The 18152-nt window shown below is 47.3% G+C and overlaps 1 protein-coding gene across 1 annotated transcript; it reads left to right on the plus strand.

Moving 5' to 3' along the window:
• The first annotated feature begins 7083 nt into the window (after nucleotides 1-7083).
• TLCD2 (TLC domain containing 2) lies at nucleotides 7084-16624 on the plus strand. Its single transcript, XM_048518434.1, has 4 exons — nucleotides 7084-7436; nucleotides 7524-7606; nucleotides 10211-10293; nucleotides 14977-16624. The coding sequence occupies exons 1-4, from the start codon at nucleotides 7174-7176 to the stop codon at nucleotides 15343-15345; spliced, it is 798 nt and encodes a 265-aa protein (XP_048374391.1). The 5' UTR covers nucleotides 7084-7173; the 3' UTR covers nucleotides 15346-16624.
• Nucleotides 16625-18152: the final 1528 nt, after the last annotated feature.

The following is an 18152-nucleotide window of genomic DNA, read 5'->3' on the forward strand; positions in this document are numbered from 1 at the left end:
CACTAGCCCAAGGCACCCAGCTGGCATGTTTTGGAGTGCATAGGCTAATCTGAATTCCCCAGATAAGCCTCCATAGCTCATGCAGCAGAGCGGGGAATCAAACCCAGATTAAAGTACACCTGATCTTAACCACTATGCCACTGCTGCTCTTATGTTTGTTCTGCTGCATTGCTTGAGACTTGCACCCCCTTCTGGCTGATGAGGCTCTGCAGATGCCTCATGTGTGCTGTCCCTGGTCCTGTCACCCTTAGATCTTTCTAGAGCTCTGTCCGTAGTATTCAGATAGACCTCATCTGGCTGCTGCACTTGACTTTGCTCTGCTGAGGTGAAATCATTGGAATCTACTTTCTCCTTTTTGTCAATGTAAACTGCATCACAAATCTTTAATTCACCAGTTTTAGGGTTAAGGATTCTGTATCCTTTGAACCCCTGAGCATGTCCTGTAAAAATGCCTCCTTCCATTCTGGGATCCAATTTTGAGCACATCTCTTTGGGAATGTAAGCATATGCTTTTGATCCAACAACTCTCAAATGGCTGACACTGGGCTTCTGCCCAAACCAAAGTTCATAAGGAGTCCTATCAGCTCCCTTGGTTGGCAATCTGTTTTGGAAGTGACTTTCTGTATTAATGGCCTTGTATCTGGCAGTTTGGCCTCAAACAACATGCATCTGGCCATTTAGTAAGGGATCTATTTTCTTCTTTCAGTCTGGTCGCTTATTTCAGGACAAACATAATGATCAATTGATGTTCAATTCGATATAATCCCCCATTGTCGAAGGCTACTATCAGATCCTACTATCAGATCCTCTGAAGACACCAGCCACAGATGCAGGAGAAACGTCAGGAGAGAATGCTGGTAGAACACGGCCGTACAGCCCGGAAACCACACAGCACCCCAGTGCTCCCCCATTCTCTGAACATTAGGTCCTTTGAAATCTGTTTTTGACTAATGCAAGGTAAGCATTAAATTTACTGAAAACTTAACTCTTATGTCTGAGGAAATATGTCGCAGTATATTTTGAAAAATCATCTATAAATGTGAGGAGGTATCTGCTCCCTGAAGGGGTCTCTGTTTTAGGTCCACATAAATCTGTATGCATAAGTTTCAGAGGGTGCTTTTCTCTCTGCCTGATTGAGTCCTTTGCAAAGCTTGGTCTGGTACCCTTTGCCTTAAGGCAAGTATCACATTTCTCCATTCGCTGAGAGCAATTAGCAATTTGCATATTCTTTATTAGATTCTTGCTGTCAAGTTGTTTAATTGCTTCAAATGATCTATGCCTGAAGCGTCTGTGCCACAAGTTTAAACCGTCTTTGTAAGTACATTTATGAACAAGTTTAACTTTCTCGGTCTGTAAATCCAGAAAATACAGCCCATTTTGCTTGTTTTCTTGAGCTATTAATTCTAAGTCATCCAAAATTAAACATGTTCCATCAAAAGATACTAAAAAACCTTTCTCTGTTAAAGGACTTATTGAGATGAGATTGTATTGAGCCTTTCGGGGGTAGGGCGGTCTATCAAAATTTAATAACAACAACAACAACAATAATAATAATGTCAAAGGCTTTCACAGCCAGAATCACCACCCCCCCTTGAGATAAGATTATTTGCTAATGAGAGTACATATAGTCTTGAATAGTTATCTCTCTCACAGCTCCTTTTGCAAGCGCACATTTTATGGTTTCCAATTCCCTCTGCTGTAATTATTTCATCATGTACTATACAGAGTGACTCCTGTTCATTTTGATCCAAGTATTCAAACCTGCTTTTATCTTCACAAAGGTAATTACTACTTCCACTGTCTAAAATCCAAGCATTTTGTTTTATTTCTTCAGTTTTCACTATAAAAGTCTTCTTAGATAGAGTCTATCTGCCTTCAGTCCCAGCTCTTTGACGGGAATGCCAGGGGGATAGTATTGATGTGGTTGAGATGCATTCCTACCTCAATGTAACTGCTTGAAACAATTAATCAACACTGCTAAAAGATAGATGTAATCAGTTTGCTATATGTAACCACTGCCATTTGGAGCATTCTTTCCTTGATCTTTATTTTATGGCTTCACATGCTTTGTAAATAACTAGGCTTCCGCTGACATTGCATCCTTATCTCATGAGGCAGGAAGCCAGGTGGCACTTTCATACTATCTGCCACCGACCTTGGGATGCCTTAGTTCCGGGGACTGTTTTTCACAACCTCTTGGGAAAATGGGAGGGGGGGTTCACTTCGGGGATAAAGGGGATGGCAAATGCCAGGTTTGTCAGAACAGGCTTTGCCACGCTTCAGTGCTTCGATGCCTCATCAATAAATGCTACTGATCAACCATACAGAGTCCATCTATTGGTCTAAGGTTTAAGATCTAACAGGGAACCATGCAGGTGGCTTTTATTACCCATTGTTGTAAAACATACAGTGGAACCTCGAATTTCATCGATAATCCGTCCGAAAGCCATCAACGAAATTCGAAATCAACAAAATTCGAGGCGAAGTTTCCCATAGGAATCAATGCAAATCCAGTTAATTTGTTCTGAGCACCCAAAAATAATGGCAAAAACACAACTTTTTGAGTAAAAATACAGTGTTTACTGAATATAAAAGACAAAGACAACTTCACCTGATGAAAAGACCATTTCAAACATTTAAGATGAACATTCAACCTGAACATGAACACTTAACCTGCAGAAACTTATTCTATGGAAGGAAATTCTGTCTTATGCACACATTCCGGGGTCACTTCCCTTCTTCCCTTCTTGATCTTTTGGCACTTTCAATCCCAGTTCTCAGCAGCTCTAAAAGCACGTGTGCGACAAGATCTCGCAAACGAAAAACGAAATTCGAGGCGATCGATGAAATTCGAGACAAATTTTCAGTGAAAAAAATCGATGAAATTCGAAACCAACGAAATTCGAAGTCAACTAAATTCGAGGTTCCACTGTAAATAGTTCCCACTCCGCAGACCCTCCGGACGGTCTGGGCACAGACTTGCAAAATGACTGACTTTACTGCACGCACAGCATCGTACAGATTTCTCGTTGCATACAGCTGATGCTTGTAAATCATTTGTGGTTTGGGCAAACTTTTTCCGTGGGCACTCATCTCATTAATACAGCTCATTAATAACTTTTGTCAAAGTAAAGCTTTCCTTCCTTTTTATCACAGTTACAAAGTTCTCATAACTTTTTCGCAATTAAATTAACAAGTATAGAATTAAGTCACCATCTTCAAAGACCTTTCCAGCTAATTTAGCTGGTCAGCAAATCATTAATACGCTGATTTAAATCACTGCTGTTTGAGATTTCATCCCCAAACATTTTTCTAACACCTCCAAAATTTTACCTGTTGTAGCAAAAGCTTCTGTCTCAGTTAACAATTGGTCTGACAAATTTGATACAATAATACATCTGGCTTTGGAGTTCCTTGTGTTCCAATTTTCAACTGGCTGACCTGGTTTCTGTGTTTAAAGAAAGCTCCATAAGTTTTTCTGCTATAAGATCCAGAGGCATAGCTGGGCCATACTGCGCCTGGTGCGCTCTTTGTGTTTTCCGCCCTCCCACCCTCCACAGTGCCCTGCCCCCTGCTGCCCGCCACCACACCCCCACACTTACCTTACTGAGTACAGGCTGGAGAACCAGTCTGTTTCCTTCAGGCTGAAAATGGCCTGAAGGGAACAGACCACTTACCCAGCCTGCACTGTTTCAGTACGGTAAGTGTGGGGAGGGAGGCACCACAGGTAGGATGGGGGGGTGCCGTGGGGGGTGCTGGGGTGATTTTCCTCCCCCCAGGCATGTGCCCGGTGCAACGAGGGCCCCTATCCCCTGTTTGCTCTGCCACTGATAAGATCACTTTCATTTGCAAACTCCATGTGGTGAAATTTGCATCCTTTAGCAGGTCTACATCTCTCCTCAGGGAGTGACCATCTTCTGTGCTTTTTGCCTGTTCCCTGGGGGCAAGAGTTTGCTTTGTCTTTAAATCAACGCAATTAAGTCTTGGGCCCATAACAAAAAATGTTGGCGTTTACTGCACAGAGAAGCGAAGTGGCTAACAGTAATTGCAAGGGCAAAAGGTAAATGTTTATTAGGAAGTCTGTTTAGGATAGGAAGGAGGGAGAGAGAGAGAGTTAGGAAGAGTCTGTGCAACTAATCGATACATCCAATAACCTGCCCTCGGCGCAATGTGGTTGGCCCCCCCGCTGTAACCATTGTTGCCTTGCTCACCTTCACCAGTCACTGCTTCTGCTGTGATAAAGTTGGCCACAAGGCGGCAAACTGTCCACACAATACATCCAGAAGCAGCGGTTATAAAACTAACTCTCGCAAGAATTACTATCCTCACCGAAACTACACAACTGCCCTAGTATAAGGGAGAACTAATTTTATTCCGGAGTCAGGGGTTTTGGTTTGCATCTGTAATAAGAGAGATTTTTTTCATTGAGTTCGTTTTCTTGGGAAGTGGGATTAAAGTGACTACTTATCGAAAGTCCAGGAGCGCTCAAGAGTTTACAGCGAAAGACGTGTTGTACATTCCAGAATTCACAGTCTGCTTGCTTTCTCTGTCAAAGCTTAACAAAGATGGGTTTGAATTGAATGTAAGAAGGGCAGACCATAAAGGAGGTAGAAAAGATTCTTAAGTATAAGGATGTGTCTGAGGTCAAGTTGCTCCATGCCACAGTATTCTCCATTTTTATGTATGGGTATGAAAGTTGGACAGTGAAGAAAGCTGACAGGAAGAAAGTTTTTGAAGCATGAATCCTGCCCCAAACCAACTGAATGGGTTCTAGGTCAAATGAATGGGTTCTAGATCAAATCAAGCCTGAACTGTTCCTTGAAATTAAAATGACCAAAAGGAGGCTATCTATTTGGTCACATTACAAGACAAGAGTCAATGGAAAAGACAATAATGCTAGGAAACTGGCAGGTGAAACGCCAGGGGGAAATGCTATTGGAACACGGCCATACAGCCCGGAAACCCCACAACACCCCAGTGATTCCAGCTGTGAAAGCTTTGGACAATACAATGCTAGGAAAAGTTGAAAGCAGCAGAAAAAGAAGACACAGTATGAGATGGACTAACTCTATAAAGGAAGCTACTGCCCTCTGACCCCTTCCACACATGGAGAATAATGCACTTTCAATCCACTTTCAATGCAACTTGCAGCTGGATTTTACTGTGCGGAATACCAGAATCCACTTGCAAACAATTGTGAAAGTGGATTGAAAGTGTATTATTCTGCATGTGTGGAAGGGGCCTCTGCAAAATCTGAGCAAAGCCATTAACAATGGGATGTTTTGGAAGACATTGACCCTAAGCAACTGGATGGCACTTCACACCAATTCATACCTATTGATATGTTGCCAGCAGACTCCTAAATAGTCACGGCCAATCTAAACCTTCAGTAGTTGTAACTCCATTTGAGGTTGCACAGTTAAGAGCCAGTATTTGGCTGTAGTCAAACTGAACTGTTCAGGAAAGCACTTTTTAAAAATGGAGAGGGGTAGTATTTTCATTGTCTGGGTTTTGGGAAAGGCAGTGTTTGTTTGTTTTTTTAAATCTCATTGTTTATTTTATGTCTTAGTCTCTTTTATTACATTGCTTTCTAATTTGCAATCCAGATGTATTCCACTGATTCTGCCTCGAGTGCCTACCAGAAAGGCTGCCTGTGAGCAAAGCAACTAGGAAAGAAATGCAGATGGCCCGAGAGAGGCAGGTGCAAGTCCTAACGGCACGATCCTGTCTAAACCCATTTAAATTACTGGCTCAGACTTGAGTAGCTCTTCCCGCTAATGCCAGTCCAGGCTGTTTCTTAACAGTGCAATCCTATGCAGAGTTAACCCAGTCTAAAACCACTGAAATCCGCAGCTTTAGACTGGCGCATCTCTTTCCAGGAAGGCACGTCCGCGGGGAAGGGGCGGGGTTTAACAGCGCTATTTTATGCAGAGTTAATCCAGTCCAAACCCACTGAAACTCACGGGTTTAGTTTGGAGTAACTCTTTCTAAAGAGCCCCGTGGCAGGGCTCCCTGTGGGTCAGATATCCTGGCAGCTGGCTCATGGTCAACTCAGCCATCCATCCATTTCTTGGTCGGTAAATGAGTATCTAGCTCATAGCTGGGGGGTAAAGAATAGCCTGAGTATCTAGCTCAGTGATGACGAACCTATGGCACGGGTGCCAGAGGTGGCACTCGGAGCCCTCTCTGTGGGCACGCGCACACAGAGTTCATCATGAGGGGGGCGGAAAATCACCACCACCCCCCACTCACACATCTAGGTTGGCCTGGGCCACTGAGCACGACGTGCACGCACCACAGTGAGCAGGGAGGACTCGGCTGGCGGGCCTGTTGCCTGTGCTCCATGTGGCTGCTTCCCGGGAGGGGGGGGCGCAGAGGAGGCAGAGATGCTAGAGAGGCACAGAGCGGTGCACGCGGAACTTCCTGGAGGCTACAGCAGGCTGGTCCCTGTTTGAGCAGGTGGGGTGGAAGAAGAGGGAGCCAAGTGTTTTTTTCTAAACGAAAACCTCAGCATTCAGGTTAAATTGCTGGGTTGGCACTTTGTGAGAAATAAGTGGGGTTTCGGTTGCAATTTGGGCACTCGGTCTCAAAAAGGTTCGCCATCACTGATCTAGCTCATACTTGGGGGGGGGGGGGGGAAAGAATAGCCGGGGAAAGCAATGGCAAACTACCCCACAAAAACGGCTTGCCTATGAAATCACTGCTTGCAGTGGTACCCCAGGGTCGGACACGACTGAAGGGGAAACTTTACCTTTAACTCTTTCTAGGAAAGAGGGGTCGTGGTGGCGGTGGCAGATGGTTTAGCTGCTCAAACCTATGCAGAGTTAATCCAGTATAATCCTGTTGGGATTTAGACCGGAGTAACTCTTCTTTGGAGTGAGGCACGCGATCATCTCCTTGTTCTGTTCCAGCCGGACGGGGCAACTCCGGGGCAGCCGGCTGGAAACACAGCCGGAGCTAGACGCCCCTAGACGGGCCCGGGGGGGCGGCGGGGGAGCTGATCGCCGGGTTGGCTGCGGGACCCTGGGGGCCTCCCAGCGGCAGAACCCGCGGCGCACGCCAGGGGGCGCTCTGCGAGTCGCCCCTTGTCTAACCCGCCGCCGTCCTCTTGGCCCCGGCCAGAGGAGGCGGGCTAGGCGGTCGGCGTCGCCATAGCGACCACAAAGCGAGCCAATGGCAAGCGCCGGCGATTCAGCCTTCGCCTGCCCGTCTGGGCGCAGCGGGCTGTCCGTGGGGGGCGCGCCAGGCGCGGGCTGGCAGCCGCTCCCGATGGAGCTGCTGGTGGTCGGCGGGTCCTGGGCCGCCTTCCGGCTGTTCAACGCCGGGCTGGACCGCCTGGTGCCGCCGCCGCCGGCGCAGGACAACCGCTGGAAATGGCGCAACATCTGGACGTCTCTGGTCCACAGCCTGTTCAGCGGCTCCGGGGCGCTGCTGGGGTGAGTCGGGCGTGGATCTGGGCCGGGGTGGGGGGTGGGCTGCTCGCCCTCCGTCTCACGCCCCTCTTTCTCTCCGGTCCGGCGCAGGTTCTACCTCCACCCGCAGATGGCCTCGGACGTGGTGGGCACCCACTCGCCCGGAGCGCACCGCCTCGTCGGGGTTTCCGTCGGTGAGTGGTTCCCTGCCTGTCGTGGGGGTCCGGGGAAGACCTGGATCGGGCAGGAGAGGAGGAATGGGGCCACTTGAAATTATTTTGGGGGCCCCGCTCATAGCCTGGGGCAGGTACAAGGGTGGCCACCGGGTGGGAAAATAGTTATGGGGCTAAAGCCAAAGAAGACATCCTTTAGGGAAGATGTCTTCTGCTGTCTCCAGGAGCGGGGACATCCCCAGTCTGGGGAGTGGGCATGAAGGGAAGTCAGCTGCTACCAGAGGTAGGTCATCTGGCTCGGCTGGGAGGGTTATGGGGGTGTGAGAGAACATTTTGCAGATGCACAGGGCTCAGCAATATCTTTTTCTCCCATTGCTATGCCTGGTTCGACTTGAGTGAGCCCAGACTTGAATCCGCTGCCCCCTCTCCTCTCCTGTGGGGCTCCTGTAGACCTTGGGGAGCCACCTCGGCAGCTGGGCATCCCAGACACTGTTGGGGAGGCGGACGTAGTGCCGGGCAACGCCAGGCGTGCCCCTGTCCCCGTTTCACTCGCCTGCACGCACGTGACGGTGGGAGCAAACAATGAAGTCTTTTCTTGCTTCACCCAGCAAATTCCACTCTGGGGCCGTGGAAGCATCGCCGCTGTTCCCGGCCAGAGTCAGAAGTTCCCTTTGGCTATCCGGGCACACCAACTGCTCAGGAGCTGGTTGAGAAACTGGATTTCTCCACCCCAGAATCGAGCAGAGTTGTCGCGATAGCTGGCCCTGAGAAAGTCCAAGTCAAGGAGCTATAGCAGCCAAAAGTCTGGTGGCTCTTTACATGCTTTCACTGTGGCCCAAATAAACAGAAGTGGGAAGAGCTGAGGCCATCAGGTTTCAAGCACTGCATTCCATGTTTCTCGAAGCAGTGGGCTTGGCAAGTCAACAGAGACTTTGTCCCGCAAAAGCTGCTGCCACAGTGAATTAGGCCCCAGGAAAAGCTCCAGGCTTATTAACTGTCAGCAAGTGGAAGAAAGATTACCGTGAATGGCGCTGCATCTAATCAGACGCAGGCACATCTAGAACACAGCCTTCTCACTTTGTGTAACTGAGGTCACTGGAGCGAGCTGCATGTTTTCATAATAGTAGGTTAGACCTGTTTTCCAGATAAATTCAGGATCTTAATAATTCCCATCAGCCTTCGCCAGCATGGCCAATTGGCCATGCTGGTAGGGGCTGATGGGAATTGTAGTTCCTGAACATCTGGAGAGCCGCAGGTTCCCTACCCCTGGTATAGGCTAACAGCCATATCCGGTTTGTCCGCTCCAAATCGGGTCTTTTGGTGGTCCACAGGAGAGATCACGTCTCCAGGCAGCCCAGAATATTTTAGGGAGCCTCATGTCAATCTGAGCACCAGCCAAATCCTAGATGCGGCATTGCCCAAAACAGACAAACAAGAAAAATAAGAAAGAATCCTAGACCGTTTTGCCGTGAGTCCTTCACACATATACTCCCAAAGGTCTGAGAACTCCTGTTTGTACATCGCCACAATGTATCGTACTCAAGCTGTTACTGTGGCCCCAGTTAACAGCAGTGGGAAGAGTTGATGCCATCGGGTTTTAAGATTGGCACTCCACATTTTTCAAAGCAGTGGCCATTGCAAGCATGCAAAGAAGCAGTCTTGGTCCTGTGTAAAGGCCACTGGTTGTTCGCTAACACAGTTGTGACTCTTTTGAGAGTCAGTAGTGCTGTCGGGGTTAAGAGCAGGTGGATTCTAATATGGAGAACCAAATTTGATTCTCCACTCCTCCACCTGAGTGGCAGAGGCTTATCTGGTGAACCAGATGTGTTTCTGCACTCCTACATTCCTGCCGGGTGATCTTGGGCTGGTCACGGTTCTCTAGAACTCTCAGCCCCACCTACCTCACAAGGTGTCTGTTGTGGGGAGAGGAAGAGAAAAAGGCTTATAAGCCACCTTGAGTCTCCTTACAGAAGAGAGGTATAAATTCAAACACCTCCTTCTCCTCCTCCTGCTTCTTCTCCTGTTTCTTCTCCTGTTTCTTCTCCTGCTTCTTCTCCTGCTTCTTCTTCTTCTGCTGCTGCTGCTGCTTCTTCTTCTTCTTCTCCTGCTTCTTCTTCTTCTTCTCCTGCTGCTGCTGCTGCTGCTTCTTCTTCTTCTTCTCCTTCTCCTTCTCCTTCTCCTTCTCCTTCTCCTTCTCCTTCTCCTTCTCCTTCTCCTTCTCCTTCTCCTTCTCCTATTCCTCCTCCTCCTCTTCCATCCAACTGTGGACCGTCTTACCTTCTGTTCACATGCCATTTCAGTCTTGGCCTAGGAGCTCTAAAGCTAGCAAAGAGATCCCTGGTTGAGAACTCCCAGATCCCTGGTTGCCCAGGAGCCTAAAAAGATGCAGCTCCGACCCCACATCCCTCATTAATAGTTTGATCCTGACCTCTCCCCACTTGATTGTAGACAGTGAGGGTAGAAGGATGGGGGACGGATACTGAAACCTAGGAATTGGAAGTCTTTTTTACTGCCTTGTGATCTTTAGTTCACAAATCTGTCCTGACCCCGGAGAGGGTCTTCTTCTTTTGGTGAGAAGGGTAAGTGGAAATCATGTTTGCTGAGCAGGCATCTTTTCTTTCTCAGGGTATTTCCTACATGACACCGTCGATATGCTGTGTAATCAGAAGTTTTACCAGTGCTGGGAACTACTCTTCCATCATTCAGTGGTAAGTTCTTTTCGGTGGTGGTGGGGTGATTAGATGGGAGAGGAGGGAGTGTCCCATGACTAGAAGCTGAGAATGAGAAGACCTGGCAGAACATGTTATTATTATTTTGTGTGGGCCCTGGTTCGAATCTTCCCGAGGCAGAGTCCTTCCTCCTCCTCCTTTGGCTCTAGGACCCAGACAGTGTGTATATTGGCAGGAGCCCCTGAAAGAAACATGCCTGGAAGTTGGGCAAATTCCCCGCAGGCTGGCCAAAATTTGCCAGGAGGAGTGCCAAGCAGGGAAAATGGCAGTCACAAGGAACAGTAAAAGCCACAGCACATCCAGCATGTAGATTTTAAATGGCTGTGATTCTGCATTGGGGTGCACGCCCTGTGTGTGTATCTGTGTGCATGTACTGTGTTTTTTTACTACACAGAGGATGTGCTGATTTCTGTCCGAATGCAGAGGCTGGCAAATCGCAAGGCATTTTGTCTGCTCTCAATATAGAAGAGAAGAAGAAGAGGAGTTTGGATTTATATCCCCCCTTTCTCTCCTGTAGGAGACTCAAAGGCCCCTTCTGCACACACAAAATAATGCGTTTTCAAATCACTTCACAACTGTTTGCAAGTGGATTTTGCTATTCCGCACAGCTTCAAAGAGCACTGAAAGCAGTTTGAAAGTGCATTATCTCTGCATGTGCGGAATGAGCCAAAGTTTGGTTGTCTTACACCCCTACCCTTCCCCCCTCACAACAAACACCCTGTGAGGTGGGTGGGGCTGAGAGAGCTCCGAGAAGCTGTGACCAGCCCAAGGTCACCCAGCTGGCGTGTGTGGGAGTGCCCAGGCTAATCTGAATTCCCCAGAGAAGCCTCCACAACTCAAGCGGCAGAGCTGGGAATCAAACCCTGTTCCTCCAGATCAGAGTGCACCTGCTCTTAGCCACTGCTCTTAGCCACTAGGCCACTGCTGCTCCATGGTTCATGTGCTTACAACCCTGGGAGGCGGTCTCCTGATCAGATGGGCCAGTGATCTAGGCCTGAAGGGGCCATCGCTCAGTTGAGAGCCAGTATGGTGTAGTTAAGAGCAAGTGGATTCTAATCTGGAGAACCGGGTTTGATTCCCCACTCCTCCACCTGAGTGGCAGAGGCTTATCTGGTGAACCAGATATGTTTCTGCACTCCTACATTCCTGCTGGGTGACCTTGGGCTAGTCACAGTTCTCGCAGAACTCTCTCAGCCCCACCTACCTCACAAGGTGTGTGTTGGGGAGAGAGGAAGGGAAAGGAGCTTGTAAGCCACCTTGAGTCTCCTTACAGGAGAGAAAGGTGGAGTATAAATCCAAACTTTTCTTCTTTTTGTAGTAGATTCAGTCCTTCCCATTCAGTCCTTCCCATCTCCGGTTGAAAGGATCAGGTAGCGACTGATGTGAAAGACCTCTGCCTGAGATTCTGGAAAGCTGTTGCTAGTCTGAGTAGACAGTATTGGTCTTGATCAGGGGTCTGCAACCTGCGGCTCTCCAGATGTTCATGGACTACAAATCCCATCAGCCCAATTGGCCATGCTGTCAGGGGCTGATGGGATTTGTAGTCCATGAACATCTGGAGAGCCGCAGGTTGCAGACTTCTGGTCTTGATGGACCAATGGTCTGGTGCAGTGTAAGGCAGCTGTGCGTCTGTATGTATGCTTCCACAGTAAGGTGGGAAAAGGCACAATCACCATAGAAACAGCAGCAGTAAGTACTGTGGGGGCGGGCAGGGACACCGTCACAATCTCACTTACCCCACCTGCATAACTGTGTTTTGACCTACAACACCCAGCAACACCCCCTTTCTCCCTTGAACACGAGCAGCTTGCCTTCGCCTGAGCCTGACCATTGGTACACTGAGGTCAGAATTGTCTCTGCTCACTAGTAATGGCTCTCCAAGAGTCTCAGACAGAGGTGTTTGGCACTGATCCCTTTAACTGGAGATGTCAGGGATTGGGCCAAGGAGTTTCTGCATGCCAAGCAGGTATTCTGTCACTGCCCCACACCAGTTCCTGTCCTTTTACAGGTGAGTGGTGGTTAAAAGGACACCTTAGCTCAGTTGTGAACAAAGAAGAAGAGATTGGATTTATACCCCACCTTTCTCTCCTGTAAGGAGACTCAAAGTGGCTTACAAACTCCTTTCCCTTCCTCTCCCCACAACAGACACCTGGTGAGGTAGGCGGGGCTGAGAGAGTTTTGAGAGAGCTGGGACTAGCCCAAGGTCACCCAGCAGGAATGCTGGAGTGCGGAAACACACCTGGTTCTCCAGATTAGAATCCACCTGCTTTTACCCACTATGCCACACTGGCTCCTTGGGGGTGGGGTGGGAGGAAGACTAAGAAGGAGCGGGGAATGCTGTGTTTAGCTCTACCCCCTCACTGGCGCACACTACATGTCCTCAAAGGAGAAAGGCTCAGGAGCCCAAAATGTCATGCCGAGAAAAGGCAATACATCTTTCCCCCCCTCTTTCTTTCTTTCTTTCTTTCTTTCTTTCCTTCCTTTTTCTTTCTTCCTTTCTTCCTTCCTCATTCCTTCCCTCGTTTCCTTCCTTCCTTCCTTTTTCTTTCTTTCTTTCTTTCTTTCTTTCCTTCCTTTTTCTTTCTTTCTTTCTTTCTTTCTTCCTTCCTTCCTTTTCTTTTTTTTTTTTTTTCTTTTCTTTTCTTCCTTCCTTCCTTCTTCCTTCCTTCCTTCCCTCCTTCCTCCCTTCCTCCCTTCCTTCCCCTTCCTTCCTTCCTTCTTCCTTCTTCCTTCCTTCCTTCCTTCCTTCTTTCCTTCCTCCCTTCTTCCTTTCCTTCCTTCCTCCCTTCCTTCCTCCCTCCCTCCCTTCCTTCCTTCCTTCCTTCCTTCCTTCCTTCCTTCCTTCCTTTCCTTCCTTCCTTCCTTCCTTCCTTCCTTCTTTCCTTCTTTCCTTCTTTCCTTCCTTCCTTCCTTCCTTCCTTCCTTCCTTCCTTCCTTCCTTCCTTCCTTCCTTCCTTCCTTCCTTCCTTCCTTCCTTCCTTCCTTCCTTCCTTCCTTTCTTTCTTTCTTTCTTTCTTTCTTTCTTTCTTTCTTTCTTTCTTTCTTTCTTTCTTTCTTTCTTTCTTTCTTTCTTTCTTTCTTTCTTTCTTTCTTTCTTCTAAAAACATATTTAAAAGAGCAGGATGGGGAAAAGACTCGAAATCCAGCAACAAAATGAAATGTTTTAAAAAGGTATGTAGAAAGTAAGATAAATGTAGCCCCTTGTAGAAGCACCTGGTCTTTATTGACCCCTTAGAGTGACTATGTTTACAGGGTGGTTTGGCAGGGCCTCCCCCAATCATCTACACTTTGCCCCCAATAAACTGGGTACTCATTTTACAACTTCAGAAGGTTGAAAGGCTGAGTCAACCTGGAATTGGCTACCTGAAACCAACCTCAGGTCATGAGCAGAGCTTTTGACCGCGGTACTGCAGCTTACCACGCTGCACCATGGGCTCTTATGTAGAAACTAGAGGCTAGGCATGAGCGCTGATAACAATTATCAGTCAATTTTGGGTTCAGGTCTTTTTAACCTGGACATTTTCGGTAAAGCCAAATATCCAATGACTTTATTCAGTTATTACTGAAAATATTTGGGTTAAAAAAATTGAACCCAAAAATTGGGAAAAGACAGGGAGGAAGAGAACTGCCCCCAGCTGGTGTGTTCGACAACATAGATAGGGAGCAGATAACTGTGTCGTGCTGAGAATAGCTCAGTGCAGCACTGAGATCTTTCTCTTCCTCCCCGCTCTGCTGGGTGGGTTTTTTAAAAAATGGCGGGTGGGTTTAAAAAAAAAAAGTTGAAAAAGCTGAATATTATTCTGCTTTTTTGGTCCAATGTGTATTTAGCTTTTCAAATGCACCTGATTTTTAATTGGTGACAGGGAACCACCCAAAAGCTGATATGGCTTTTTTTTTGGGGGGGGGGGGGTGTTTCTGTGATTTGGGTTTATTAAATCACCAAACCTAGTAGAGAACAAAATTTAACAACAGTGCGGCAGATCTGCACATAGTTTGCCATAAAAAGTTTCCAAATATCTAAGAGCATATTCATGCACAATTGTCTTCCGTGTTCCATGTGTTCAAGTACTGATGGTTTTCTAATATTCTTAGTCCACTGATTTACAAGAGGTGGGCATTCAGCTCTCCAGTGTTGTAATACGAGTCTTTTAGCTGTAGTGGCATGGAGAGTCTGTTTTGGTTGACCGTTGGTTGGCATCCAAGAGACAGGTAGATAGATTAAAAGTATGTAAGCATCCTAAAAAGTCAATAAGTGTAAGGGGCAGGCATCTTGTGGAAACTCTCCCCAAATGTATGATTTTGTACAGCCTTTATAGCTGGACACAGACCAAATTGCCTTCCAATCCTTTACCTCCACTCTGACTGCACCTTGGTCCTTGTCCTAGAAGTCTGGGCTGTAGAAAAAGGGTGTGGCAGGATTAGAGCCATTTTTCAGCTCTGGTCTAGATCAGGACTTTGGCCTCCGTGGAAAAGGAGATCAATGGCTCTGCTTCTTCGTTTGAATCGCATAAAATGTGACAGTTGGCAAAGAAGATCCGCTGGAAGATGAGCAGTTGTTCGAAGCAATTGTCATCACTCACAGTTTGTTACTGCCTGCTGTTTGTTGCTGTCTTCCATGACTGCAGCCCTGGGGCTTGACTCACCTTGAGCCTTCTTTTTCAGGTGATCACCTGTTTTGGCACGTCTTTCCTGTTCCACCGCTATGTCGGTTATGCCATGGTGGCCCTGCTGGTGGAGGTCAACTCTGTCTTCCTGCACCTGCGAACAATCCTGCGCATGGCTGGCTTGTCACACACGACTTTCTACCGTGTGGTCAGCCTGGCCAACCTGAGCACCTATGTGGTGTTTCGCATCATCACCCTCGCCTGGATGACCCGCTGGCTCGTTCTCAATAAGGAGAGCATCCCACTCGCCATCTATGTGCTAGGCATAGTGGCCATGAGCATAATTTCTCCAATGAACCTCGTACTCTTCTACCGGGTGCTGCGCACTGACTGGCTCAGGGCCCAGCACCTTGCCAAGGAGCAGTGATGCTGCTTAGCTCCCTTGAAGAACTGGGTGTTGGCCAGGAAGGGGGAGAGACAGACAAACAGACAGAAAGGCTGTAGGAATAAGACGGGTCTTCATAAATCTGCCTTCCAGGTTGCAACTGCCTTTCTTCTCTCCGCCTGAATTATGAAAAACCAGGAGCTGCCTTGAGACAGGGGAAAGGCACAAAGAGATCCTTTGTGGTGTGGGTGGTGTGTGTATGTGTGTGTGTATGAATGTGTGTGCTCTAGTGGTGTGACTTTGCAAAGGAAGGAGGCTGAGGATGGTGGGCATGCTGAGGGGGAAAGGGTGTAATGTAGTGACCCTACAATGGGGGTTCTTATTGAAGGGTCTTCACCTGCATAACTGTGTTTTGACCTTTGCTTTCAGCACAGCCATGTCTCTCCCCGCACTCCCCACCTCAACAACTCAGGACAACGTGGACTTCCTTCTTTAGAGGAAGTTCAACACCAGCCTTTGCACTTGGCCTTGTACCTTGGTCTATGGAAAGCCCTGAAGAAATGGAAGGGAGCCAATTTCCTTCCTTCTCTCTCTTGCTTGTTCTCCAGTTCTCTTTCCTGGCTATGTTATGTAGCCTATTCTCTAGAACCTGAACATGGGACAGCCCCTGTCTCGGGGCGGGTGGGTGGTGTGTGTGTGTGAATGAACTTCTAGGTGATCTGTCCTTTTGTTCCAGTTTCATGCCATTCCACATAACCTCTTACTATCCAACATTCTATAGGGTGCATTTCTTCTTGGACTAGAACATGTCTTTTGCACAGATTTGGCATAGCAAAGCTTCATTGAAGTGCTTGGCCAGATGCAGTGAAACCTTAGGGGCTCCCTCTAGTCCCATGAAGGTTGGAAGGGGACCAATTCACTCATGGCCTTTTGGCGTTTCCCTGCAAATATGTGCACTGACAGAAGTTAAACAGTTAGAAAGTGCCCTTGAAAATAGCCACTCCTAAGATGCTGCTGATGGCTCTTCTTTGGAGGGAGTGGAGATCAGGTTTTCCAAATAAATTCCATGCCAATTGGCAATCCCTTGCTTACCCACTGGCCCCTACTTTACACAGGATGCTGAGCTAGTGCTCTCAGCTTAGAAAAAACCACATGGCTCTGAGGCTCAGGCTACTACAGTGCTGTAAAGATGTTATGGGAAATGCACTTTCATGATGCCTTAGTTTTGTAACAAGCTGTCTGAATGTCTTTGCATAAAGTAATAACAATAATAAATCAGCGATTCCGGCCGTGAAAGCCTTCGACAATACAATAATAAATCAAATTTATGTTCAATGTATTGTCGAAGGCTTTCACGGCTGGAATCACTGGTGTTGTAGTTGTCCGGGCTGAAGTGTTAGCATGATATTTCGCCTGGATGCTGTGGCTGGGTTGCAGAGGATCTGATGTTGGGAAAGCAAGTGGAGTATATATATTTGTTACTCACAGACAAGGTTTCTCCACCCACCCTGGACACTCCAATAGATATATACTCCACTTGCTTTCCCAACATCAGATCCTCTGAAGATGCCAGCCACAGATGCAGGCGAAACGTCAGAAGAGAATGCTGCTAGAACACGGCCATACAGCCTGGAAACCACACAGCACCCCAAATTTATGTTGATGCTTGACCCTCCCTGTGTCATAGCAAGAAAAAAAAATCTCCAGTTCTGTGGGGAGGAAGTTGTTGATCTCAAGGAATAGCTTAGCCACATGTAATTCTAGGATAGATTTCTAGAAGCGTGAAGCTGGTTTTCAATCTGAAAAGGTATCTCTCCTCCCCCCTCCCCCATCTTTTCCTGTATTTCAGTTAAGGATTTGACACAAAATGATCCTCAAAACTCTTATTTTATCTGAAAATTGTGGATATGATGGGCAGAAAGCAGGAGAAATAAAATTTTGCATTTAAAACTTATATTTTGCTTTTCTTCTCAATGGGAACCCAAGGCAGCTGATTACGTAGTTTTACCCTCCTTCACCTTAACATTACAAGAATCCCAAGAACGTGGATGAGTCTACCGCCACCTTGCAAGCTTCCATGGAAGTGCGGAGATTTGAATATGGTTGTTTTGGATCCTAGTCCACTGTGACACCTTGCGTCTCTAACCAATGTAGGCGTTTCAGCCAAACCACAAGAAAGAAATGCATAAACTATTTAAATGGCATATGTGAGACAAATATAACTGCCCAGTGGGAAAAACAGACCAGTGAGATCAAAGGGCACTGTAGGTTTGTTTCTTAATTAAAAACTTGCTTTTCTATCTTATTCCTCCTACCCAAGTAACGCAACTGCACCCTCCCTCCTGTGCATCCCTTCCAAGAACATGAAGTTTCGAAGGTCCAGCCTGAAGGCTAGTTGAACCAACATAGCGAAGGAAGCGTCATTTTATGACAGCACAGCCTGGGAAATGAACACTCTGCAGATGCTCAGAGGCACTCTCGCTTTCTAGAGCATCGCATCGCATCTTTCGTGCTTTGGAGCAGGTTTGAGCTCCGATGCTCCTTCCGGGATGCAGTGTAGAAGAACAAGAGATGCTCTAACGGAAGGGAGCCAACATTTGTCACAGGAAACATTCTGAACTGGTTGCAAAACGTGTCCTTTATTTTTTCAGAGAAGCGTAAACAGAGGATTTGTATTTTAAATACCAATTTTAAAAATAACTCCTTTGACGTCGTTCTCTCCCCGGAAGTAATAGAATCATTTCCGGCGGGCAGGGAACGATGAGAGCCGAGGCAACGATTAAGACCGCCCCTATTGAGGCCGATAAACCAATTACTATTTCCTAGCCCTGTGTCGCTGGAAGTTGATT

This window comes from Sphaerodactylus townsendi, linkage group LG16 (genome assembly GCF_021028975.2).
Source record: "Sphaerodactylus townsendi isolate TG3544 linkage group LG16, MPM_Stown_v2.3, whole genome shotgun sequence".
NCBI lineage: Eukaryota > Metazoa > Chordata > Lepidosauria > Squamata > Sphaerodactylidae > Sphaerodactylus > Sphaerodactylus townsendi.